Source organism: Leopardus geoffroyi, chromosome A1 (genome assembly GCF_018350155.1).
Source record: "Leopardus geoffroyi isolate Oge1 chromosome A1, O.geoffroyi_Oge1_pat1.0, whole genome shotgun sequence".
Classification (NCBI taxonomy): domain Eukaryota; kingdom Metazoa; phylum Chordata; class Mammalia; order Carnivora; family Felidae; genus Leopardus; species Leopardus geoffroyi.
In genome coordinates, this window is record NC_059326.1 from 111,516,770 (window position 1) to 111,542,951 (window position 26,182).

General features: G+C 51.0%; 1 protein-coding gene across 1 annotated transcript; it reads right to left on the minus strand.

The window, feature by feature from the left end:
* Positions 1 to 17,085: 17,085 nt before the first annotated feature.
* On the minus strand, positions 17,086 to 24,116 carry PITX1 (paired like homeodomain 1). The gene is made up of 4 exons (XM_045489473.1): positions 23,978 to 24,116; positions 23,221 to 23,460; positions 20,658 to 20,890; positions 17,086 to 18,632 (listed from the first exon to the last, which is right to left on the minus strand). Exons 1-4 carry the CDS (start codon positions 24,009 to 24,011, stop codon positions 18,090 to 18,092), a joined length of 1,050 nt encoding a protein of 349 aa, XP_045345429.1. The 5' UTR covers positions 24,012 to 24,116; the 3' UTR covers positions 17,086 to 18,089.
* Positions 24,117 to 26,182: the final 2,066 nt, after the last annotated feature.

Genomic DNA, 26,182 nt, shown 5'->3' on the forward strand with positions numbered 1-26,182 from the left:
GGGAGAACCAGGTCTGGATCGGAAAGGAAGGAGGGGGGGCGTTTGTGATTTCTTGGTCTCTTCCATGATGGAGAATCAGGGTAATGGGCAAAACAGAGAAAATGAAGAGACCAGTCAGGCTTGATGGGTCTACATAATCAGGAGCTGGGACAGGGAGGGAAGAAGGAAGTAAAAGTTGAGGGCTAAGAGTCAGAGACCTTTGTTTTTTTGTTTGTTTGTTTAGAAAGAGTGTGTGCAAAGTGAGAGGGAGAGAGAGCGTGCAAGTAGGGGAAAGGGATGGGGGGGGAGAAAGAAAAAGAGAGAGGGGGGAGAGAGAGAGAGAGAGAGAGAGAGAGAGAGAGAGAGAGAGAGAGAGAGAATCTTAAGTTGGATCCATGCGTGGCTTGGAGGCTGACCCTGGTCTTGATTCCACAACCCTGGGATCATGACCTGAGCCAAAATCAAGGGTTGGATGCTCCCAGTGCCTGGGTGGCTCTGTTGGTTGAGCATCCAACTCTTGATTTTGGCTCAGGTCATGATCCCAGGGTCATGGGATTGAACCCCACATTAGCCTCTGCACTGAAAGTGCATCCTGCTTAAGATTCTCTCTCTCTTTCTCTCTGCCCCTCTGCCCACTCCTATGCTTGCTCACTCTCTCTCTCTCTCAAAAAGGAAAAAAAAGAAGGGTTGGACGCTCAACCAACTGAGCCACCCAGGTGCCCCCAAGAATCAAAGACTCTTAGAGGTTCTGACCCAGCTGGAGTGTTAGGCCTGCAAAGGGGTGGAAGGGGGATGGCAGGTCCTTGTGGGGTGACAACCAGATACTGTCTGATGTTCTCTGTGATAGGCAAGTCATAGCTGGTATCATTGAAAGATAATTTTTGGTTGCTGACTGTGCCTTTTAAAAATGGAACCCCATGAATAGACATGACCACGTGGAATCTGGATTATATTCAGGCGGCCTAAAGATCATCCTGTGTAATAGGGACCTCTCAGGCTAACACTGGGAAATGTTAAGAGGGCTTTACAAACCACCACCTGAACCCCCAAATGGGCTCAGAGGCTCCTAGGTGAAGCACCCCAGGGGGCGGAGGCATCATATGTGGCTGGCTTTTTGTAAAATGAAACTGAAATCTCAAAAGGAAGTGGGGAAGATGAAGTGTCTGTTCTAAAACTCTTGGGAAACTGGGGGCTGACCCCAGCCTTTGTAATGGGACAATGCTGGGTGATGGGACAATGCTGTCCTCATAGCAGAGGCACCCCACCGCCTCTCAGTTCAGCACACGTGCCACTAGACTCCCTCCTTTCCCCAGCAGGACCTTGAGACCTAGAATGGCAGTCTGAGGTAAGAAACCTCTTCACATCTTGCTGCTAGACGAGAGGAGGAGGAATCCAGGCAGAGTTCAGGCCCAGGCTCCAAAGGTGGTATTTTCATTGTTCCCATGAAACAGGTGGTAAGACTCAGGTTCAAAAAGGTGATGTAACCTTACCCATGTCTGTACAACTAAGGGGGAAGAACCAGGATTCACAACCATGCAGCCTGGCTTTTTAACCACTGTGCTACAATGCTAGCCACAATCCTCTAAGGAACTGTCAGCTCCATTTTATAGGTGGGTGAGCAGGCACTCAGAGGGACTGTCCCTTGGCCAAGATTGTCATTAAAGCGTGCAGTCAATATTTTAATTCAGGCTACACATGTGTCCCCCTGTTCTACAGCCCTAGAGCAACCTTAGTTTTTCTTCACAAAGCTATTTTTTGAACTTTAAAAATCAAACCATGATTGCCTTCCGAGCAGGGCCTGGGGCTGCAGTCTGCTGGCCCAATGGCTCCTGGCGTGGCTCTGGGAGCTCCAGAGATGGAGAACATGGCAAGAAGCAATCCGTGTGTGCAGATGGGTTTTGACTGTGGCGCCTAATCAGGAAATTACAGCCTAGGCAGAAGAGGGTTTGGCTTACAAGTTAGCCTTCCCTGGGTTTCAGTGAGGCAGATGCACTTGGAGGCTTGGCCAGCAGATGGGATGTGAGCTCAGCAGGCAGGATGAGCCAGGCTTGTCTGTGCTGTTGAGCATCGCCAGCCATCCCTGTGCCTAGAGGGTTGGCCTCTTGGGTGGTAACCTTGAGGTGCATACTTTCTGTCTCTCTGCCTGCCCCTGCACCCACTGATAACTCATCAGCGAGGGTAGAAGCTGTGGGCACCCAGAGGGGGCACTTTGTGAGTGTCTTGGCTCAAGTAGGTGGCTTTTTACCTGACCCTTGGATGAGCAAGTGGAAAAGGAGTGAAAATTGGCAGGTGGAAAAAGCCAGGTGTAGTACTGTACTTATATGACACCATCTGTATTTTTTTTTTTAAAAGGAGAAGTAAATAAAGCCACACACACAAAGTGGCATGGAGATACTTGTTTCCTTCCAGGTGGCGAAGATGATAGACAAAACCTAGTATTGGCCAGAGTTTGGAGACTGGGCAGCCTTGTCTTCTGCTGGCAGTGTCCATAGGTGTGGCCTTCTCCTAAGACAACTTGTAGTAGAATTTGTTTGTTTGTTTGTCTGTTTATGTATTTTTGATCTAAAAAATGTTTATTTTACACTTCCTGAAGCTGGCAGTCTCTACTTTCAAGAGTCCAGACAACTGTCCTGATTAGATTTTATGTACACATTCCTGTGGCTCTCCAGTTCTTCTTTAAAAAAAAAATTTGTTTTTTAGTTTATTTATTTTTTTGAGAGAGAGAGAGAGAGAGAGAGAGAGAGAGAGAGATATCTGGGGAGGGACAGAGAGATTCCCAAGCAGGCTCTGCACTGTCAGCACAGAGCCTGAGGTGGGGCTCGAACTCATGAATCGTGAGATCATGACCTGAGCTGAAATTAAGAGTCAGACACTCAACCGGCTGAGCCACCCAGGTGACTCCTCAACAGTTCTGCTTCTTGAAGTTTCCCGAAGGTGCCAGCTGACAAATGCACAGAGATGCATTGATAAGAATGTTTACTGTGGCCTGTTAATGGAAACACAACAAAAGAAAATAGGAAGTTACCTAAATGTCCACTTAGTAAGGATGATGGTTAAAGTATTATGAATCTATATATGTGGCCCTTAAAAATAGTGATTTTTTTTTGGGTAAGAATAGATGTTCTTGTTATTATACTGATTGAAAAAAGTGGCTTCTTGAGCAACATGTGACAGGATATCATTTATGTAATAGTGTGTGCACATGTTTACATACACATGTGTGCAGGCTGAGGGATGTCTGAAAATGTGTCATTAATAGTGGTTTGGTGCAATCCCTATCAAAATAATACCAGCATTCTTCACATAGCTAGAACAAACAATCCTAAAATTTGTATGGAACCAGAAAAGACCTTGAAGAGCCAAAGCCATCTTGAAAAAGAAAACCAAAGCAGGAGGCATCACAATCCCAGACTTCAAGCTATACTACAAAGCTGTAATCCTCAAGACAGTATGGTACTGGCACAAGAACAGACACTCAGATCAATGGAACAGAATAGAGAACCCAGAAATGGACCCCCAAACGTATGGCCAACTCATCTTTGGCAAAGCAGGAAAGAATATCCAATGGAATAAAGACAGTGTCTTCAGCAAGTGGTGCTGGGAAAACTGGACAGCGACATGCAGAAGAATGAACCTGGACCACTTTCTTACACCATGCAGAAAAATAATCTCAAAATGGATGAAAGACCTAAATGTAAGACAGGAAGCCATCAAACTCCTCGAGGAGAAAGCAGGCAAAAACCTCTTTGACCTTGGCCGCAGCAACTTCTTACTCAACATATGTCCGGAAGCAAGGGAAACCAAAGCAAAAATGAACTATTGGGACCTCATCAAAATAAAAAGCTTCTGCACAACAAAGGAAACAATCAGCAAAACTAAAAGGCAGTCGACAGAATGGGAGAAGATACTGGTAAATGACATATCAGATAAAGGGTTATTTTCCAAAATCTACAGAGAACTTCTCAAACTCAACCCAAAAAAACAAATAATCGAGTGAAGAAATGGGCAAAAGACATGAATGGACACTTCTCCAAAGAACTCATACAGATGGCCAACCGACACATGAAAAAATGCTCAACATCACTCATCATCAGGGAAATACAAATCAAAACCACAATGAGATACCACCTCACACCTGTCAGAATGGCTAACATTAACAACTCAGGCAACAACGGATGTTGGCAAGGATGTAGAGAAAGAGGATCTCTTTTGCACTGCTGGTGGGAATGCAAACTGGTGCAGCCACTCTGGAAAACAGTATGAAGTTTCCTCAAAAATTAAAAATAGAACTACCCTATGACCCAGCAATTGCACTATTAGGTATTGATCCAAGGGTACAGGTGTGGTGTTTCGAAGGGGCACTTGCACCCCCATATTTATAGCAGCACTATCGACAATAGCCGAAGGATAGAAAGAGCCCAAATGTCCATGGATGGATGAATGGATAAAGAAGATGTGGTATATCTATACAGTGGAGTATTACTCGACAATCAAAAAGAATGAAATCTTGCCATTTGCAACTACGTGGATGGAACTGGAGGGTATTATGCTAAGTGAAATTAGTCAGAGAAAGACAAATATCATATGACTTCACTCACATGAGGAGTTTAAGATACAAAACAGATGAACCTAAGGGAAGGGAAGCAAAAATAATATAAAAACAGGGAGGAGGACAAAAACATAAGAGACTCTTATTTTTTTTTTTTTTTTAATTTTTTTTTTTTCAACGTTTATTTATTTTTGGGACAGAGAGAGACAGAGCATGAACGGGGGAGGGGCAGAGAGAGAGGGAGACACAGAATCGGAAACAGGCTCCAGGCTCTGAGCCATCAGCCCAGAGCCTGACGCGGGGCTCGAACTCACGGACCGCGAGATCGTGACCTGGCTGAAGTCGGACGCTTAACCGACTGCGCCACCCAGGCGCCCCAAGAGACTCTTAAATATGGAGAACAAACTGAGGGTTATGGGAGGGATTGTGGGAGGGAGGATGGGCTAAATGGGTAAGGGGCATTAAGCAATCTACTCCTGAAATCATTGCTATATCATATGCCAACTAACTTGGATGTAAATTTAAAAATAAATAAACATTAAAACCTTTTTTAGAAAAGGGGAAAAATAGTGGTTTGGTGGTCTTGATTTTTATCCTCATGGTTTTTTGAACTTTAAAAATTTTAAGAATGAATATATGTATAATCAGGGCAGATAACAAAATTGTCACCTTGAATGAAAAATGTTGAGTGTGTGTATATGTGCACCCACACCTGTGGCGGGTGGAAGGACGTTCCAAACAGAGGAATGACACGCACAAAGAAACAAAGGTAGGGGCGCTTGGGTGGCTCAGTCGGTTAAGCGGCCGACTTTGGCTCAGGTCGTGATCTCGCAGCCCATGAGTTCGAGCCCTGCATTGGGCTCTGAGCTGACAGCTCAGAACCTGGAGCCTGCTTCAGATTCTGTGTCTCCCTCTCTCTGACCCTACCCTGTTCATGCTCTGTCTATCCCTGTCTCAAAAATAAATAAAACGTTAAAAAAAATTAAAAAAAAAAAAAAAAAGAAACAAGGGTAGATCAGCAGAGGGTTTAGCAAGTACTGAGAGGTTGGTGTGGTCGCAGCTTGCAGGGCAGGGTGGGGTGTTGGGGGATTGGGTAAGTAGATTGGGGCCAGATCCTAAGGACCATGAGTACTCAGCTTGCCAGTGTGGAAGCTGTGCGGTAACCTGTCCAGATTTGATTTCTGCTGCCTGAGAGAGGCCTTATTACCCTCGCTTGGCACTTAAGCCTCCCCTAGTCTCTCTCCCCCTTTCTCTCCCCGTATCTCTCAGGACCCCCTTTGCCAGGACTCAGCCTCACCTCTGCTCCTACACACCCATTCTAAACCTGTTTGTCCTTCAAGGTTCAGGGCCAGGCTTCCTATCACAGGAAGCCCTCCCAGAATGCTCTGGTGACCTTTGATTTCTCCTTCCTCATACTCTCACCCTTGACCTTTTATACCTGACCTTAACTCGGACTTAATTCCTCCATCCACAGATACTCCCAGGGGAGGGCCATGGACTGGGAATCTTGCCCTAACACCTGGATGCCAGTGATGGACAGCCTGAGATGTGCCAGTTTTAGCGTCCTGGTGGATAGAGGAGGAATGGGCAGCAGCGACCCAGGAGTGATCTGGAGCCTATGTCATGGCACAGTGGCAAACACTGTACATATCTTTTCACAACTAGCCACATTTTGCAGATGAGGAAACGGGGTCTTGGAGAGGTTAATGTGGCAGTAAGTGGCGGCACTGAAAGTTGAACCCAGGTCCTATCTCACTCCAGAGCCCATAGTCTTAACCTCTGTGATACTCTGATCTTCGGCCCTCACCCCAAGGAGGTCGGCTGGGCTGGGCTTGAGGTGGTGCCATCGTGTGCCTTGCTGCCCCATGCCCGGTGGAAATGGACTTCAGGGTGGAAAGGTGATGCCATCTCAGGTGGTAGCTCCTGATCCAGTGGGGGATCTGGGTGCATTGCAGCAGCCCTGCTGAGGCTTCGGCGGGTGTTATCATCCCCAGTAAAGCCAGATACTTGCCCATAGGGCCACCTGGCAGCAGTGTAGTGGGGGAATCTGGAGGGGAGGGAGGCTGAGCCTGCTGACCAACAAAGAGCTTGTAGGTTAAGAACAATTTTGTGCCTCTGAAGCAGTAGCCTACCTGAAAGTCTTACATGCTGGACCCAGGGTCCCTTCAAATCTTGACACTGAACCTCTCAAGAGGCATGATGGCAGGTCCAGTGCCCATTTGACAGAGGGGAACACCGAGGCTCCACGAAGGGAAGGCTGAACCCCAGGGAGAAGCCCGCCCCAGGGAGAAGTCCACCCCAGGGGCGAGGAGCCAGAGGGGTCCTGGCCTCCCCCAGGTGCCCCACCCGGCAGCCCCACCCGACCTCTGTATCGTGGGAGAGTCCAGGAGCTTTGGAGCAGTGGGCACCAAGTTCAGGAGAAGCCGGGTGTTCAGCATGAATTGCGTGTGCCAGACTGGGTGACTCAAAAGGAGTGCCAGCTTGGGGGATAGAGGAGGGGTCCTTGGCCACACCGCGTGCGTATGTGTGCATGTGTGTTTTGTGTCAACCTCTTTCATCAGGCCAGGTTTATCCACAGAGACAGACAGGTGTGTGCATGAAAAGGCTGGACTGAGGGTGGGGATAAGCATCCTTCCCAGTGTGTCTTGGAAAGTTCCCAGATAGGCCACAGGCGGGAACAGTTTGGGGAAACCTCTGCCGGGCCCTGCCACAGCCTGGCAAGCGGCAAAGTGGCCGGCTGCTTTGTGGCTGCAACGTCCGGGAGACTTTGCCAAGCACTTTCCGTGAAGTCACTGGGACGTTAAGCCCTTGGTTCAATTAAATGGGTTAATATGCTTTGTCTGATTCTGATGAATAATAATAATATAATGTGATAATAGCAATAATAGTGCTATTAGCTGTGGTTATTACACGTGCCTGCACTGTTCCAGGCACGGAGGGGAGGTACATTCCCACACACTCAGGCCTCATTTTCCTCTCATAAAATCCCATTCTTCAAAGCCTCCCAGCCCGACTCCCCTATATCCATTTTCAGGACAAATTACCAACACTTAAAAAAAATTGGTCCATTTTGTGTGAAAGCCAAGTCCAAATTACTGTTACTTTCCCCTTTATGTTTTGAAATTTAAAAATGGGTAGGGGAGGGGAGCTGAGGGGGACACAGGGGATGGAGAGAGGAGGAGAGGAGGGAGAGGGGGAAAATGTATGATCGAAGAAGAAAAAACAAGTCTTCTTGTTTCAGTAAAAATGTATTTCTGGAATGATGTTTCAGTTTACTCAGGCAGAAAAATTAGAAATGGTGTGCTTATTAGGCAGGCTAAGTAAGCATGACTATTTTTAGTAGTGTAGTAAAACCTTGGTAATTTGGACCTCTTTAATAAAGATTCCATGATCATGCTGGCTGGCAGGCACACCCTGCATGCATGTGTGTGCATGTGTGTGTGCGTGTGTGTGTGTATGCATGGGCTAGGTAGCAGTGCAAAGAGGTTGCTGTGTTGGAGGATTGGGGCCAGGGATTGGGGTGCATTGAGGGGACAGAAGGGACAGGATGGACTCCGTGCCTATGACAGCTGTTTTAAAAACGTGGGTCATCTTTTCCTAGCAAAAGAAAAAAAGCATTACAAATTCTTCTTCTTTCGAACATTCCTCTTAGCACCTATTAATTTGACATCCGTTTAAAGAAGAACGTATTGAATGCAAAAATTTCGTTTCTGTCAAAATCTGGCCTGCCCCCTAAATGAGGCTGAATCCTGAGGGTTGACAAGTCATTTCAGGGAGGTGATGACTGATACCTTTGGGATGAGGATAGGCACCTGTGGGCCGGCCACTCCCTGTCCTGCAGATCATAGGTCTTTGTATTTTTAAAATAATATTTGTTTCACGTAATCATTACAAAAGTAACACGTGCTCAGTGCCAAACACTTAGGACGAAAAAAAATGCCTCATATCCCACCACCCCAAGGTAGGTGGTGTTAACACTTCGTGTACATTCAGATACTTCCCTGTGCATATGTAAGAGCAAAAATGGTACTGTGTTCATATATCCATATATATGAATATATATATATATATACATATATATATTCCTAGATACATTCCTAGATACATTCATGTACATATTCATATACATATTCATATACATACTCATATACATACTCATATATCTGGGGAGGACCCTGGAGTGGGCACTGTGCTGCAGGACCACTGTCTGGGGACCAGGGGTGGGAAGCAGAGTTTGGGGGAGAATTGGGAGACCAGGCTCCATGACTCCCCACTGGCCGAACACCCCAACCCCAGGCAGATGGGCAACCCCCAACCCCAAAGGATCTTTAAACCTCAGTGCCAGGATGCACCAGGTACATGGATAGGGTGGGGATGGGCGAGGTGGGAGGACAGGTGTGGCACGGCCTACACCTCGACGCTGACCCCAGCTGCGGACCGATACTGCTGGCATGTGACAGAGGCACGACAGGCACCGCCTCACAGACCCCGCTGCCGCCACTGGACACCATCATCGCCCCACACCCCAAGGACCCATTCCTTCTCCGAGGCCAACAGGGCTGACCAGCGGGCCCCATCCTCGCTTCTGAGTGCACTCCTGCCCAACACCAATCAACCCTTGCTGCATGAATATGCGAATATGAATATATACAAATATTCACTACCGAGCCCAACCCCACATAGCACCAAGGAACCCTCGCTGTAGGAATATGGGAATTTGAATATATAAATAAATACATATTCAAATATTCATTCCTGAACGACCCCTGCCCATCACCAAACAACACTAGCTGAATAAATATGTGAATATGAATATATATATGAATATATATGAGAACACATATATGAATATATATGAATATATGAGAATATGTATGAATATATAAGAATATACAAGAATATATAACAATATATGAGAATATACATATGAATATATTTGAATATATAAAAATATATGAGAATATGTATATTAATATGTATATGAACATATATATGAATATATACATGAGAATATACATGTGAATATATATGAGAATATATATATGAATATGAATATATAAAGTATATATGAATATACATGAATACATATGAGAATATACTTAAGAATATATATGTATATATATAAGAATATATATATGAATATATCTCTCAATATATATGAATATATATGATTATATGAATAGGTACATGAATATATGGATATATATATGAATATATATGAGAATATATATACATGAATATACATATATATATGAATTTATATGAGAATGTGAATATATATATGAATTTATATGAGAATATATATATGAATATATATGAATGTATATGAGTAATATATATACGAATATATATGAGAATACATATGAATATATACATGAATATATATGACAATATATAAGAATAAATATGACTATATATTCATATATATGAATAAATATATGAATACATAAGAATACATATGAATATGTAAATGACTATATGAGAATATATATGAATGTATATAGGAATAATATATGAATTATGAGAAAATATATGAATATATATAGGAATAATATATATTCATACATATGAGTATATATGAGAATATATGAATGTATATAGAAATAATATATAGGAATATATACAGGAATAAATCTATGAATAAAAATGAGAATATATGAATATATGAGAATATATTTGAATATATATGAATATATGAATATACATGAGAATATATGAGAATATATCAGAATATATATATGAATAATATATATGTGAAAATGTCTGTGAGTCTACAAGAATATATATGAATATATATATGAATATACATGAGAATATATATAGAAATAAAATATATGAATATATATAGGAAAATATATATGAATATATATAAACATATGAGAATATATATGAATATATATGAGAATATGTATGGATACATATGAATATATGATAATGTATGAAAATATGAATATATGAATATGTATGAGCATATATTTGAATATACATGAACGTATATGAATATATATGAGAATGTATATGAATATATGTGAATATATTAGAGTATATATGAATATATAGTTGCGTATATGAAAATATATGAGGATATATATGAGAATATATATGAATATACATATGAATGTATATCTGAATATACATATGAATACATATATGAATGTATAGTACATATGAATATATAGTATAGTTTTCTGACAGTGGCAGACCTATTGTTTAATTTTATGCTAAATTTGTAGACAAAAATCATCCACAACAGCTGTACTCTCTTGGGTGCATAGTGGATACCCAGAAGAAGAGGGTGAGGTGAGGGCCTGGTCGGGAGTAGCTGTCACCGGGGCTTCTGAGCGGTTGTGATTAAAGATAGCTGTAGGGAATCGTTTTCCAACAGACAGCAGACCACCTCCTGCAGTGGTCTCAGTCCCTCAGAGTCCTGGATACCAGCCTCTGGTCACCACTCTGCATAAGGTAGGGGCATAAACACAGATCTACCTGTTAAAAAAAAAGTAGTAGTAAAATACACGAGACATGAAATGTACCATTTTAACCTTTTTTACATTTTATTTTTTAAAATATATATTTATTATTGAGTGAGATATAGAACACAAGCAGGGGAGAGGCAGACAGACAGGCAAATCTGAAGCAGGCTCCAGGCTCTGAACTGTCAGCACAGAGCCTGATGAGGGGTTTGAAACCACCGACTGTGAGATCATGACCTGAGCTGAAGTCGGAGGCTTAACGAACTGAGCCACCCTGGTGCCCCCCGTAGAGTTTATAGTTCAGTGACATTGCATACATTTACATTGTTGTGCAACCATCCCCACTATCCAACTCCAGAGCATTTCTTCATCCCCAAATAAAGCTCTATTCCCATCAAACACTAACTGTCCATTTCCCCTCTCCCTTGTCCCTGGCAACTGCCATCGTATTTTCTGTCTGTATAAATTTGCCTACTGTAAGTACCTCAGATAAGTGGAATCACAATACTTGTATTTTGTACCTGGCTTATTTCACTTTAGTATAATGTCTTCAAGGTTTGTCCGTGTTGTAGCACGTGGCAGAAGATGCTGTCTGTTTTAACGCTGATTAGTAGTGCTTTGTATGTTTGTTGATCCATCTGTTGACGGACAGTTGGGTAGCTCCCTGGTTTTGGCTCTTGTGAGAAAGGCTGCTCTGAACTGGCGTACAAGTATCCTTTTGAATCCCTGCTTTTGTTTCTTTTGGTAAATACCCAGATGTGGAATTGTTGGATCACATGGGAATTCTAAGTCTTCTATTCTCAGGATCCGCCATACTGTTTTCCACAGATGCGGCACCATTGACATTCCTACCACCAGTGATCACGGGTTCCAATTTCTCCACATCCTTGCCAAACCTAATGTTTTGTTTTTGTTTGTTTGTTTGTTTTCCGTGATGGATGTGTAGGGGTATCTCACTGTGGTTTTGATTTGCATCTACCTACCTAATGACTTGTGATGCTTAGCTCACTGGCCACGCGTTTATCTTCTTTGGGGGAAGTATCTATTCAAATCCTTTGCCCATTTTTGAATTGGGTGGTTTGTGTTTTTTTGTCGATTCCCTTTTAAAAGCTGTGCCCAGAGCTGCTTGTGCTGAAAGGGAGGAATAGGTGGTGTAGAGGAAGGAAAGAAGAAAGAGGAGACAAAGGAGCAGGGAGAGGGAGAAGGGGCCAAGAAATGTTTTGTGGAGTGAGGGGGAAGGGAAGGTAGCTCCTCAATTCTTGTGTTCAGGAAATATTTATTGAGCATGACCGTGCAGACACTTCTCCAAGTGCTGCTGGGTACACCTGTTGGCCTCTGCATCCTGGCTCTGTGACTGCAGCAACCGTGCCTCCAGGAGGCTGGGCTCATAGAAGCCAGTGCTGTGGGCACTGTGCTCAGGCTAGGATCTGAGTTCCTAAAACCTGTGCCCACTTGGGCATGTTACACGACATCCCCGAGCCCCAGCTTCCTATCTATAAAGTGAGACTAAGAAGAGAAATAAAATATGTACAGGATAGCACAGAGTGAGATACAGCCACATGACCCAGACAGCCAAAATGGCTTTCCTCCACCCCAGTCCCAGTGCAGGTTCCTGCACCTTGACTTGCTCCTCTGCAGTGTCTCTTTTCCCAGGGTCAGCACCCCCAGCCTGGCTGGGCTCTGGCGGCTGCATCTCCTGAAGTTCTTATAGCCATTCAGTAGGTGGACACCTGCTCTGGGCAACACCAGTCAATAGGGAGGCACGGTCTAGGGCCCTGCAAAGGCAACACAGGAGTGTGAACAGTGGGGTTCCAATGGTGAGAGGTGCCAAGGAGGCAGGCTAGCAAGGGCTGAGAGGCAGCCTAGGAGGGCTTCTAGAAGGAGGCAGACGGGAAGCACGCATCTAGGAAATGATAAGTTTGTTATACTGCTTGAGACAGAAGTTTGGATTGAATGGTTGATGCTCCAGGGCCCTGCCTTCGCCAGAGAGTTTCCCTATGCCCTCATGTGCTTGCTCCATTCTGCCGCCCTCATCCTGGGGCTTCCTCAGTCCGCCTGTCACCTGTGTCATCTGCTGCTGTCCCCTATAGCCAAGTGAGCTCAGTGAAGGCACGTCCTGGGGCCTGGGGCCTTTTCCTTCTCCCTCCCGGAGCACCCCTGAGCTCAGCTTCTTGCCAGGAATCTACATGAATTATAATTGTTTATCTCTCTGCCCCTCCCCCTGCCGCTGCCCAATACAAATATCAAGAGAGTGTAGTGTGCAGTACATAACGACCATGGACCTGGGTCAGAGGATCCAAGTGACGTCCTAACTCTGTCCTTCATTAACTGTGTCATCGCAGGTGAGCTATTGATTCCCTCTGAGCCTCAGGGTTGAACAGCGTAAGGACAGGCTGCCCTTCCTGCCTGTGAGGAGTGAGCACTGTAATTGTTATAAAATGCATCATGGGGCCTGGCACTCCGTAAGGGCCTGACGTTAGCGGTAAGATAGCAGAACACAAAAAGAAGTGTCCGGGCCTCTTTATCCCATGATGCAGGGAGCCCTTAGAGGAGAATTCTGGGGTGACTGGCCCCTCTGCTCCCCCGCCTCGTGTCTCAGAGTACTGACTGCCAACATGCCTCTCCTCAGGACCAGTGGATGGCAGGGATTGGACACAGTTCCTCTGGGCCTCCCAGGGCCTGGCCATAGGACACCGGGCTGGGTTCCTGAGGGTCCAAGTCCAGGATGGGTCCCAGGGTGGGATGCAGTGGGGAAGACATTCAGCGGAACAGTCAGTCATGAATCACATTCACAACACCCAGCAAACCTGGAGGGAAAACCAAGTTAGGCCCCAAACGACACTTTCAGAAATGACCTGTTGAGAAACTTAGAGAAGCATTATTAATGTGGAAAGTGGGGAACAGGGCTCTCAAGGGGAGAGGCCGGATGTGTCATTTTAACAACAACATCACCAACACCATCAGTAATAACTATATGCCAGCACCACAACCAATGCCTTATGTGTTATCTCCTTTAATCCTTTAAACAACTGTGTGAAGTGATTGTTATTCCCTTTTATGGAAGAGGAAACAGGCTCACAGACGTTAATTGTCTCTTGTCCAAGGCAACTCAGTAGTGGAGCCAGAACTCAAACCCTTGCTCTCAAAGACCACACTGAAGCTTCCTATGGATGCCAGAGCCAAGAAACTGGCTCAGGAGATGGGGAGTTCATGGGCATAAACCACCCTTCCTCTCATTTCCCACGCTGGCTCTCCTGTGATTGAGGTCTGCTGCTATCTGCTGCAATCTCACAGGAGAGCAACAGACTCAGGCATGTGGAGCCGAAGGACAACACAGAGCCACCTCCAGGGCCTGGACTCCCTGGGCAGTGCCCCCTTCGAGGCAGACCTTCCAGCTGTGACTTCTTCACCCTTCTAGATGACTCTGCCAGCTGCACTCAGGGATGCCGTGGCTCAGGCGGAGGCCTGCAGCCTGGCTGGGGCCATAAAGCTAGGGGAGGTAACTCGGTTCCTCAATGACCAGGCACCCTGGAGGTTGTGCACTTGGCTTTGGTGGCCCAGGGTGTCTGCAGACAAGTGCTAGGCACCAGCCTCTTGCTTCCTGTTTCTAATTCATAACCTCTCTAAACCTGCAGCTGCCCTTTGGGGCTTTCAGGACCAGGTGAGACCAAATCTGCTTTTGTGTTTCCTGGGGTTAGTCCTGTGTGGCCAGTAGAAATCACTTATCTCTTCAAGGTCAAACTCTGCCTTCTGCCCACCATGTTGCCCACGGTGCTTGGCATGAGGTAGTCCAATGCAGAAGGTAGAGTGGGCGCTGACTGGGCTTGGATCTACTCCATCACTCCTGCTCTGGACCTTGGGCAAATGACCTGACCTCAGGGACTTCATCAGAGAAATGGGATAATGAGAACTCTTCCTCAGAGGGTTGTTGTGCAGGTAAAGGGGCCAATCAGCGAGGAGTGTACACTTAGCCCTGGGCCCTGGACCCCAAACGGGCTCAATAAATGGTAGCGCTTACCCATTAAGACAGAGACAGAGCCACCTCTCCAGAGCAGCCTTGCCAGACAGAGCATCCTGTTAAAAGCAGGACTCTCATTTTTTTTTTTTCCTTATTCACAGCACCCTGTTCTCTTTCTTCAAAAGCACTCAGCTCAGTTTGTAATTATACACATTTTTGTTTACTTGTCCATGAGAGCAGGGACTGTCTGTTTTCCAGCACTCGATCCCTAGCACCAAGAGCGGGAGCACAGTAAATGTTGCATCAATGAATGACACCCCCTCCCCAATCTTCTTTAGGCAGAGCAGGACTAGGACCTTCTTTTTTTTTTTTTTTTTTTTTTTTTTTTTCAGAGGATTGGGCTTCCAGAACCCCATATATTTCTCAGCCTCCCTTCAGAGATGATTCTGTAGCTGGTGCAGCTGGGAAGGGCTGGCTACTATCTGCAGCCACAGGAGAGCTGGGGGGAGCCCGACCCAGGGTCTTACACTCACCTTGTTGGCCATGGGTCTTGCTGGATGATGAGGTCATTCTGGGATTGCTTCTGCCCTGCTGCCCATCTGCAGCTGTTTGGTCTGTGGCCCCAAAGCCACACTGAGTCTCTACGAGAGCCCCTCGTTGGCCGAGTCACCTGAGGCGGGGCCTGACTTCCAGGAGAGGCCTCTCTGCCTCCCTTTTTCCTCCAGTCCCATCTCCTAGGTCTCTCCTGCCTTCTGCCCTCAAGAGAGACCAGGGCCCCCTGGCCTTGGCAGATGTGTGAGGCTGGGGGAGGCACTCTGAGTCCAGATGTGATTATGTTTATGTTTCCAGAGAATGAGGGGTCAGAGCTCTGGACTGGAGCCGTTGGGGGAGGGGTGGTCTGGCTCCAGCCCCCTGCCCCAGCCTTCCCTCCACCCACCTCCCTCCTCTAGCCTGTGTATCTGGCCCTGTCCTTCTCAGAACCCCACAATGCAAATCCTACAGCATCATCCTGGGCCATCCTCCACTCCTCATCTTAATGTGGGAAGACCAGAGGAAAGATACTTTGGAATCTAAAGACTGTTGACTCTCTGTGATCTTGGCCCAGTTGCATGACATGATGAAGTCTCGGTTCCATCATCTGTATAATAGGGACAACACTCCTGACCTCAGAGGCAGGGCTGATCTGGTTTGCGAATGTGTGCACAGGGCTCTCCAGCTATTAGCTCACGATCAAGCCCGTGGCTGTGCCCCACTCCCATCTAGGGTTTGCCTGGGTCCAGCTCCAGGGCAGCGCCAATCCTAGTCACAAGGTGATTCTAAAGCAGAATACCAGCCCCTCCTTCCTCCCCCGCTGCAGCTGCAAACATTTTGTTTTGCCATTGGAAGTGACTTACTTAAGGGAAGCAGAATTTTACAGGCAGTTTACAGGCTGGTCTTGTTCAGTAGTTTCCAAAGCCTGGGGAGGGTGGAAGTGCCCGCAGCCTCCTTCCAATAAGTTGGGGTGGAAGGGAAGTGAGAAGTTAATTCTGTGTGATGGTCACTTTCTCCAGCACAGCTTTGCCGGATGCCCCTGAGTGTCATTTCAGGAGGGAAAGGCTGAGGGAGGCCCTGGCTAGACACCGGCTGATCCTGCACCCTCAGTCCGCCTGGAGCAGTTAGGGCAGGGCTCCAAGGTGGGGGTACTGGGCCCACAGGAGGAAAGGCAACTCCCGGACCAAGGGGGCTCTCAGTGGCCCTCACCCCAACTCCCCCGGTGAATAAGGGCCACGGAGCACCCTGAGGGCTTCGGGGGTCCCCGCAGACATAGCTTGGGAAGAGCCTGCAGAGCCCGGCAGCCGGGGAAGTGGGGACGCTGGCTAGGACGGCTGAGCACAGCGCTGAGGCTGAGCGGCCCAGCGGGTGAGCGCCTGCTGGGCGCGGACTCGGAGCCCGGAGCGCCAAATGGCGCCCTCTCGGGAGCCGGGCAGAGCAGGTCGGGAATTGCGGTGGGAAGAGAGGGCACCTCCCTCTCCACTGAAGGGCGGCTGCCTAGGCTCCTCTCTTTAGCCCTCAGAACCCGCGGTGGCGGCGTTCCCTTTCTAACCCGCCTCCCTCCCCAGTGGAATGAAGCAGTCGGGGCTCGGCAGTGGTTAGCACGCTTGTACTATGGTTTTAATAGACGTACATGGACAAGTCGATATAGACAGATTTATAATTCTATACAGTCAGTCCGACATACACAGGGACGCTGTAAACAGGGGCGCGGGCCGGAGAGCGGGTGTGCAAAGTGGGCGCGGCGCGGGGACCCTGGCCGCGCCCCGAGCTCTCCCGGCTCGACTCTTGCACGGCGGGCGGTGAGGAGGGGGCTCTTCGCCGGGCCAAGGGGGCCACCTCCTAGCCCGGGAGCGGAGCGGAGGACCTGGGCCTGCGGCGAAGCTCGGAGGCCGGGTGCTCGGAGACGAGCCCACCCCGTTCTCCTGCCACGTCCGCACCGCCAGCTGCGTCTCCTTAGCCTTAAAAGAGGACTCCGGGGCTCTGGGCGGCCGACGGCTCTTCCGGGCGCGCCGCGGCCGCGTGCGGCTCCACAGCGAGTCCCCGATCCCAGGCTGGGCACCGTCATCTCCGACCCAACGGCCGCTCCAACTCGGATCCGAATCGAGCTAAGGTACGCTCGGCCGGGGCCAGCTTGGAGGGGGCACCTCGGTTCGTACGGGGCCGGGGCCAGCCTGCCCGGGCTCCGCACGTCCAGTCCGCAGGCGCGGCCACTCATTCCGGGTCCAGCGCGGCGGGAACGCGGGCTACGAGGGGGTCCTCTCCGGACCGCCCGCCTCCCGCGCCGCGTCCCCTCCGCGCAACGGCCCGCCGGGGCCCGAGGGAGCCAACACACACCACCCGCGCCATCCCGAGGGAAATTGCAACTCATCCGTTTTTTTTCGCAGCACTTTTTCTCCGACGTCTTTTTGTTTTGTTTCGTCTCGTTTGGGAGGGCAGAGTGGGGTCCAGAAAAGCAAACACACAACCAGCCCGGAGGTGGGGAGGTGGGGAGGAGGGGGCTGCGCGGGCGCGGGGGCCGCGGCGTGGCGAGGTCCTCCGCGCCGCCCCCGCCCCGGCGCCGTGCCGGCCGCGGGCCCGCGGGGCCTGGCGGGGGCGGTCAGCTGTTGTACTGGCACGCATTGAGGCCCGAGGCCGGGCCCTGCAGCCCGCCGTAGCCGAACGACGAGTGCTGCTTGGACTTGAGCCGCAGGCTGGCCAGGCTCGAGTTGCACGTGTCCCGGTAGACGCTGTAGGGCGAGGCGGGCGTGCCGTACGGGCAGGCGCCCGGTGACATGGCCGAGTTAAGCGAGGAGCCGGTGAGGTTGTTGATGTTGTTGAGGCCCGAGTTGGGCATGCCGGGCACGGCGCCCGGGCCCATGCTCGACGGCATGGTCATGGAGGAGATGGAGCTGGGCGCCGAGAACATGGACTGCGACGACAGCGGGCTCATGGAGTTGAAGAAAGTGAAGCTCTTGGTGGAGAGCGGCGCTGGCGCCAGGCTCTTGGCGGCCCAGTTGTTGTAGGAGTAGCCGGCGGCGTACACGTCCTCGTAGGGCTGCACCAGGCCGCTGAACTGCGGCACGTAGCCGCCCTTACACAGGTCCAGCTGCTGGTTACGCTCGCGCTTCCGCCACTTGGCTCGCCGGTTCTTGAACCAGACCTGGGGGAGGGGGCAAGAGAAGGGTCAGGGCTGCTGAGCGCGGGAAGTCCCCTCCACCTCCACTCCCTCCACCGCCCCCCCACCCAGCCCTCCGCCGGGTTCCTTCTCTCCGAATTTCGTCTCTTTTCTCCGATATTTCCGCCCCTGCAGCCTCTCCTTAATGGTTCCTTTCCTGTCCCCAGAAAACATTCCTCTTTCCCCTTTTCTGATCTAGATCCTCTCCCCCCGAGTTAAATCTATTTTCTCTTCCTAATCCGGAGCGATCCTCTTTTGTTTTAGCAAATATTCGTTTGCTTTCTTCCTTTCTCAACCAGTCCATCTCCGGCCTTCTCCTCCAAACGGGTCCCGGTCTGTCTCCTAAATATTCCATTCTTTTTCTTCTCCCTCGAATACAAAAGGTATTTCTCTTCCCTGAAATATAAGATCTCCCGACTCCCTTCATTCTTCATTCTATTTTTCACTCCTCAAATAATCTGTTTCCATCTTTATCGGGAATGTTTGATATGCCCATTTCTCCTCCAAACGTTTATTTTCATTTGGTCCACCCTGCTATCTGAACTATCCCCCCCCAGTCCATTTTCTCCGTTATCCCTCATTTTTGATCCTTTTGATTCTTCCTCAAATATTTAAGTTTCTTCCCCGTCTTTCTAAATATCTGACCATTACTGTTTCTTAAATAGTCAATTCTTTATTTTCCTCAAATGTTTGATCCTTTTGCCCTCCCTTAAATGATTCTCTCCTGCCGCCTAAATATATGCCAAATATGTTTCTCTGCAAATATTTAATTTCCGTTCACTTCTCACTAGTTTCTCTCTAATCTCCCCTCCACTTTCTCCCACAATTTAGTAAGAACCTCTTCTTTCCCAACTCTTGGTCCTTGCCCATCCTCACCTATCCTCCCACTGTATGACCTCTACCCTCCTCAGCCCTCCTCCAACCCTGGGCTGAGTTTCCTGAGCTAGGCTGTGGGTCCCCTGCATCTCAGCCTTTTCCAATCCCCCACACTGACATTGCCTGATTCCACCCCCACACCACTCCTGCCACCATAAACCCAGGCAGGATTAGTGAGTTCAGGATTACTGAGTGCTGTCTTCACTCGCGTCCCACCGGGCTGGCTAGCCTGACGGGAGGGGTGAGAGCTTGGGTTATAGGAGGGAGTCAGTAGGCCAGGTAGCACTCTGGGCTGGCTTGGGACTTGCTCACAATATCTGATTAAATATTTGCACACCCACAGAAGAAATGATTCTCTTGCTGCTCTGGCAAGAGAACATCGAATCTCTTGCTTTTACTGGGAACCAAAGGGTGAGGAGAGGGAGTGTGCAGACATCATGTGGTCATGGCTCAGAGATCTTACATCTCCAAAGGGACCCAGCCTGAGGGTCACTCTGGCACCAGAGCTGCTCCTCCTTCACCTGACCCCAGCCCTACAGGAAAGGGCACGAGGGAAAGGGTCGAGCTCGGCACTGGCTGAATGACTGGAGAGGAGTCAGGTGGGGACTATACTGAGATTCAGCAGAAGCAGGCTGTGGTTGGGATCACCGCCCCAGGAAGTGTTGAGACCCCCAAGCATAGGTACCCTTCAGGCCTCTCCCAGGTTGCCAGGCAAGATCTGCCTTTCCCTTTCGTTTTCAGGGGAAGACGCCAGCAGCTCCGGAGGTCCTCATCAGCGGGGAACCCTCTGCGCAGTGAAGGGTAGTAACATCCCAGAGGGCCCTGGGCCCTGGGCCCTGCAGGGCAGGGGAATGTCCCTTGGGGCCACGGATCTTGGGGTGAGGCTGCAGGAGAGCCCGAGGGTCAGGTAGGACTCGAGGCGGGCAGCAGCCAGGGTCACTAATCACCAACGGGCTTAGCAGCAGCGGGGCCTAAAGTGGAATCCTCTCCGGTGGAGGGAGGGAGCAGGTCTGAGTGGTGCCAAAGAGACAAAGTCTGAGCGCGGGTTTAAAGCTTTTCGAGGACTTAGGACCGCGGCAGAGGTAGCCAGCAGCCCTTCTCGCGGGTCCCCTCAGACGCGCACCCTGCGCTCACCCTCACGCGAGGCTCGGTGAGGTTGGTCCACACAGCGATCTCCTCCCGCATGCTCATGTCGGGGTAGCGGTTCCTCTGGAACGTGGCCTCCAGCTCTTGCAACTGCTGGCTTGTGAAGTGCGTGCGCTGCCGCCGCTGCTTCTTTTTCTTGGCCGGGTCTTCTGCACCACCGCAGCCTGCGCCTCCTGCACCGCTGTCCTCCGGCCCCTTGACTTCCCCGCTGCGCTCCTTCTCTGAATCGGGCAGGACAGGCCCCGGTCACCTTGGGCTTCTGCCCTTTTGCACCCCGTCCCGGCTCCACCGAAGCGCCTGCCATCAGCGCTGGCGGCCCTCCCTCCCGCCAGGGGCCCTAGGATTGTCCCTATTGGAAAGAGCCCGCTGGGCGCCTGATCGTCGGTAGTCACCTTTGGCCAGCCGTGCCCCAGAGAAGAGCCCGGGAATGAGAGGCACAGGCCTAGGTTCCTGCCGGGCTGGGCCTGCTCTTGCAGCTGGGCTCAGGCTCCAGCCTTACTGCTTATGTCACCCGCAAATGTATGACAATTTGAGGGCTCTTGGGCGTCTAAATCTGGGGTCTCTGCTTTCCTGAACTAGGATCACATATTTCTAGCCCAAAGCTAGTGGGTCCATGGAGCACGAACCAGGCTGTGGCCTGCAGCCCCTGCACTTTCTTCTCCCCAGGGCTGTGTGGGAGCCACACTGGGCAGGCACAACACAGCTGTGTTCTCAGCCTTAGCTCCAGGCCTCAAGTCCCAAGGCCCAGAAAATCCCTCAGGCAGCAGCCCAGACCGACAGACTCTGTCTAGGTGACCTGGGGCTCTAGCCCCTCTCTCTTTCAAGCTACACAAAATACATTCAATCATAGACACATTGAAACAAACCAACAACAAAAAAATGAAAACAAAACACAGAAGCCCAGATAAACTCAATTCTGTGCCTAACACCATAGAAAGGGTCACAAACTCTTAAAAATAGGCAGATAGGGACACAGGGCAAATGCAAATTAAGAAGCCAAATACCTCTGTGCAAACACACCCTTAACTAAATACAGTGCTGCATGTGTATAAACTCCAGGCAGACACAGGCATTTATTTCTCTGAGATTAAAAAAAACCACCACCACCAACTTACTGTACTGTTGTAGATAGATTTTTTTAACCCCTTCCCAATAATCCCCTTCTAGAGATAATTTTTAAATCCCAGGAAAATACAACACTATAGTTAGGTAACTGAAATTACCAAAATAACACCACTGCAAATGGATTTTGAAAAAATCCTGTAGAAACGCGCCATTTTGGATTGACTTTTAAAAATCTCCCCAAGAATAATGTTGCACGTAGCTATTTTAAATTCCAGAGAAATATGCCTAGTGTAGTGATTCTTTCTATATTGAAAAATACAGTTAAAATGTTAAATATATCCACAAAGATTTGGTTTTAAAAAGCAATCTATAACTTTATATTTCTCTGGATCTTAAAAGTAAAAACCAACCAAAGGCCACGCTTAAAACTTTTGAAAACAAAAGTACAATCCAGCGTTGATTGTTTTTAAGTCAAGCAAACAGAACCTCTCAGAGAAAGTCACTTAGGGATGCAAAACAGAAATAAATAGAGATTAAAAACGTGTAGAGAAACACTCAGCGGTGGATTAAGAAACGAACACAGCAGAGGCGCCCACGGCCCGGGAAGCAGAGAGCTCTGCGGCAGCGCCGAGTTAGGACGCCGAGCCCGGGAGCCAAAAGGAGACCCTGGAGGCCGGGACCGGCCGAGGATTAGTCGCGCCACTGCCCGCACCGCCCACCCGCCGGCCCAGCTCGCGGGCAGCCCGGGGGGGTAAAAAGCTTGAGCTCGGACAAAAAGGCAGCGCGGAGGGAGACTTGCCCGAGTCGAGTCGGGGCCCTGGCTGGGCGGCCTGGCGGCTGCCGCGTCCCGCGGCCCACGTGGGGCCCGTCTCCCTCGATTAGGGGGTCCTACTCCGAGCCGGGCCGACCCCTCGGCCCGCTCGCCCTCGCTGTCCTGTGTCTATTTACTTGAAGTTGTCCTCCCCCCGCCTCCCAGTGTGTTTTTCTGACTTTTCCCGCCACCCCTCTCTTCGATTTCTCCCTCTCGATCGTCGCCCACTGCCTGTCGGGGTGTCTGTCCCATCTCTGTCTCTCTGGGCACTTTCTGTCGCCCGCCTCCCCATTCCAGTCTCGAGGGACTCCTCTCCTGCGGTCTGAGAGGCCCCTGGGCACCCAGTTGCGCAAACCGAATTTTTTCCCCGTTCTGTTTGCTGCGGATCCAGAGGGGCTGTCAGTCCGACCTTCCCTCCCGTTGTAGGTTCGAGCATCTGCCGGTCTCTTGGCGCGTGGGGACCGGGTGGAAGTAAAGCACTGAATTTCGATTTATAAAGCGTGTAAATTCCCGCGTACACCCCCCCCCCCCCAGATCGAGAACGGGAAAAGAAATGGTCGTGACGCCCCTGGAGCGTAGAGGGAGACTGACGGCGCGGCGCGGGGGCCAGGCCCTGCTCCCCGATCCGTGCGCCCGGCTCGGCTCCGTGCGCGCCTCGCGGGGAGCAGCGCTTACCTGGCAGCTCCGTGTCGGACGACTCGCTGGCAGAGTTCTCGAGCGGCTCGCGGGGGTCGGCGGCGCGCGCCAGGTGGAAGGCAGGCCCCATGTCGTGCGGCGGCGGCGGCGGCCGGAGTCCCTCCGGCAGCCGCTCCAGGCTCATGCCCCCCTTGAAGGCGTCCATGGAGGCGGGGACCGCGGCGGACGCTCCAGGGGCCGGGGCCGGGGCTGGACGCGCCCGGCCGCCCTGGCTGCGACCTGCGGGGACAAGAGCACAGCGCCTAAGCGGCTGCCCCCCAGGGCTGCCCACGCCCGCAACGACGCCGCGCCCGCCCCATGGACTGCCCGGGGCTGCGGGGCCAGGCGGGCGGCAGCGGCAGCGGTTTCTCGCGACCGGATACCCGGCTTCGCGCTCCGCGCTGCGCTCCCGCCGCTCGGGCCTCAGCCGCCCGCCCGGCCCCGGCTCCGGCTCCCGATCCGGGGCCGGTTTCTAAGGCTCCGGACGGCGCCGGCAGAGGCTGTCTTAAAGCGACAGTGCGCACCGCCAGGTTCCAGCAGTCCCTGCGCCAGGGGTGGTGGGTGGGGTGGGCCTGGGTGGGAGGGGGCTGGGGAGGGAGGGAGCCAGCGAGCGAGGGAGCGCGGGCGGAATCCAGCCCCGAGCCGCCCGCCCTCCCTCGCCCGTGCCCTCCCCCTCCGCAGCCACCTTCCCGCCGCCTCCCCGCCCCCTCCCCCCCGCGGCCTCGCCGCGCCGCTCCCTCCTTCTCCGTTGACGCACCGACTTCTCCCTCGGCCGCACAAAAGAAACGCATCTGGCCTCCAAGTCCCGCGCGGCTCGTGCCCACCTCAAGCCCCAAATGACTTGTTTTGTTCAGAATCGACTCCTGTCTGGGCCGCCTCGAAGTCCCCAGCCCCTGGCGAGAACAGCCCAGGATGAGAGAATGTTCTCGGAGCAGGATCGCACCGAGCGGGCGCCTCCGAGCCAGCGCCAGGGCGGGGGCAGAGCCCGGGGCCCGTTCCGGCAGCTCCCAGAGGCGTCCTCGTCTAGGGGCCGCCGGCCCCTCCTTCCTCGGCCTCTTCTCCCGGGACCTGAGCCCGGCTGAGTGACAGCAGCCTGCGTTCTAATGGGCCCCCGGATGCTGCCTCCTAATTAGCTTGGACCCTGTCCTCCAAGGCTGCTTCTCAGGCCTCCCCCTCTGCACCGCAGTCAATTTTCCGGGATTGGGATAGAACTGATGGCTTCTAATCAGACGAAACGTTTCTGTTGGCTCCAGGCCTCTGGCGAGTGCAGCAGGAGACCCCAAGAGCCCCGCCAGGCCCCACAGCCTCTCCTGTGGGGCCCTCTCCCCTTGTTTTGCACCAGTCCGGCCAAATCAGCCAGGCCCAAGTCTTGGCAGCCAGGGGGTTGGCTTCTGCCCCCTTCAGGGCAGGTTTGCAGCGATCTGCGGCCTCTGCATTGGCTTCCCAGAGCTGCAGACACCTGGCCCAGGCCAGGTGCCTGCCGTTTCCCAACCCTGGGCCAGCAGTCCCGGAAGCCTTCCGCCTTCAAGCCTCTCCCTGGTACGGTGGTAGCTAAGCTGCAGCGCCACTGGGGCCTCCATGGGTGCAGGCAAAGAAGTTCCCCTCCTACCCTTCAGAATGATCCCCTCCTACTTCAGTGAAGTTTGTTGAAGGATTTTGCTCAGCAATTGTTAGCCGGCTCTGAGACTGCAGAGTCTTGAGCAAATAGACGGCAGATGGGGTGGTAGGGTGCGACCCTGACCTGTTCCTCTGGCCAGAGCTGGACCCCATGCTGCCCTCTGCTCCTCACCTGCGGACCAGCTCCCAGATGGGAGCAGCGCTGGGCAGGAGGCAACCTGGGGGAGAAGCACTGCCCTACACTCCAGACCCAGCACCTCACCCCAGGGCCTGGTGCACTCCCCATCTCTCCTGGGAGTCTCTGCTTGGGACTGTGCAGGCTGAGGATCTGGGATGTTCTGCAGGCACTGCCTTCCATCCCTCACCCTGGCTCCTCATCAGGAGACCCACAGCCTCAGGCTGAGTTCTTTGGTGAGGACTGCAGGGATGCGGTGGGTACAGGGTGGAAACAGGCCTGCCTCTCACTCCCTGAGTGTCAGCCCCAGGCCCCCAGCTCTGGGAGCTGGGAGAAAGCACAGCTCCTTGGGATCTGGCACAGCCTCACTGGGTGCCTGTGACTCTAGGAGCAGGGGCTGGGGCTGAGGCCAGAGGGAGGATGTATCCCACGGGTTTGAGTTGGGGAGGCTCAGCGACTCTTGCCCTTTCCTCCCAAAGGGGAGTTTCTCGAAGTTGGGCTCCCCAGGATGAAAATAATCTTGGGTGTGTGTGGGTGGGGGGAGGGTGGCAGGAGGGGGACGTGGGAAGTATGGTTGTCCAACATTTGCCCTCAGCCTCAACTTTTACCGTATTTCTTGGCTGAGTCTCCTGCAGCAGCAGGTACCTCTTTTTGTGACCCAGCCTGCCTGGGTACAGACAGGACACTGGAGCAGGCACATACACACATGTAGTGCATACCCACCTAGGTGTGTGCTGTTCACACACATGCACACATGCTCCCTGCACATCGTGCACACACAGCCAGGCTCTGGGTCCCAGAACAATGCTCGGCACCAGATCAGGCTGGTAGGGGACAGGAGGTTTGTTCTCAGCTCCCCGATGTGGGAAGCCTAGTGTTCTTCTGGGTGGGGACCTGGAATAAATGTTCTGCCTGTAGGTGTTCAGAGGCTGAGGGCCACCGCTTTTCACTATCCACGGAGTGTAAAGAGTCAGGATTTTCAAAGATGGGGACTGTTTTGTGACTCTAGCTCTAGCTGTTCAGTCTGAGGGGCTTGGATCCCTCACTATTGCATTTAATGTAGTTATTGAGCACCTGCTGTGTGCTCCTCTGGACCCAAGCCTCCGGCAGTGTTTTGGACAGTCACATTAGTCCCTATATTTGGAAATCTTGATGCCTGCTATGTGGATG

Excerpts from the sequence above, each read along its gene's own strand:
- PITX1 (XM_045489473.1), bottom strand. The coding sequence starts at position 24,011 with ATGCGTTTCTTTTGTGCGGCCGAGGGAGAAGTCG. Across the intron at positions 20,891-23,220 it reads GTCCGACACGGAGCTGCCAG|AGAAGGAGCGCAGCGGGGAA; the intron begins GTAAGCGCTGCT and ends TGCCCGATTCAG. Across the intron at positions 18,633-20,657 it reads TCACCGAGCCTCGCGTGAGG|GTCTGGTTCAAGAACCGGCG; the intron begins GTGAGCGCAGGG and ends CCCCTCCCCCAG.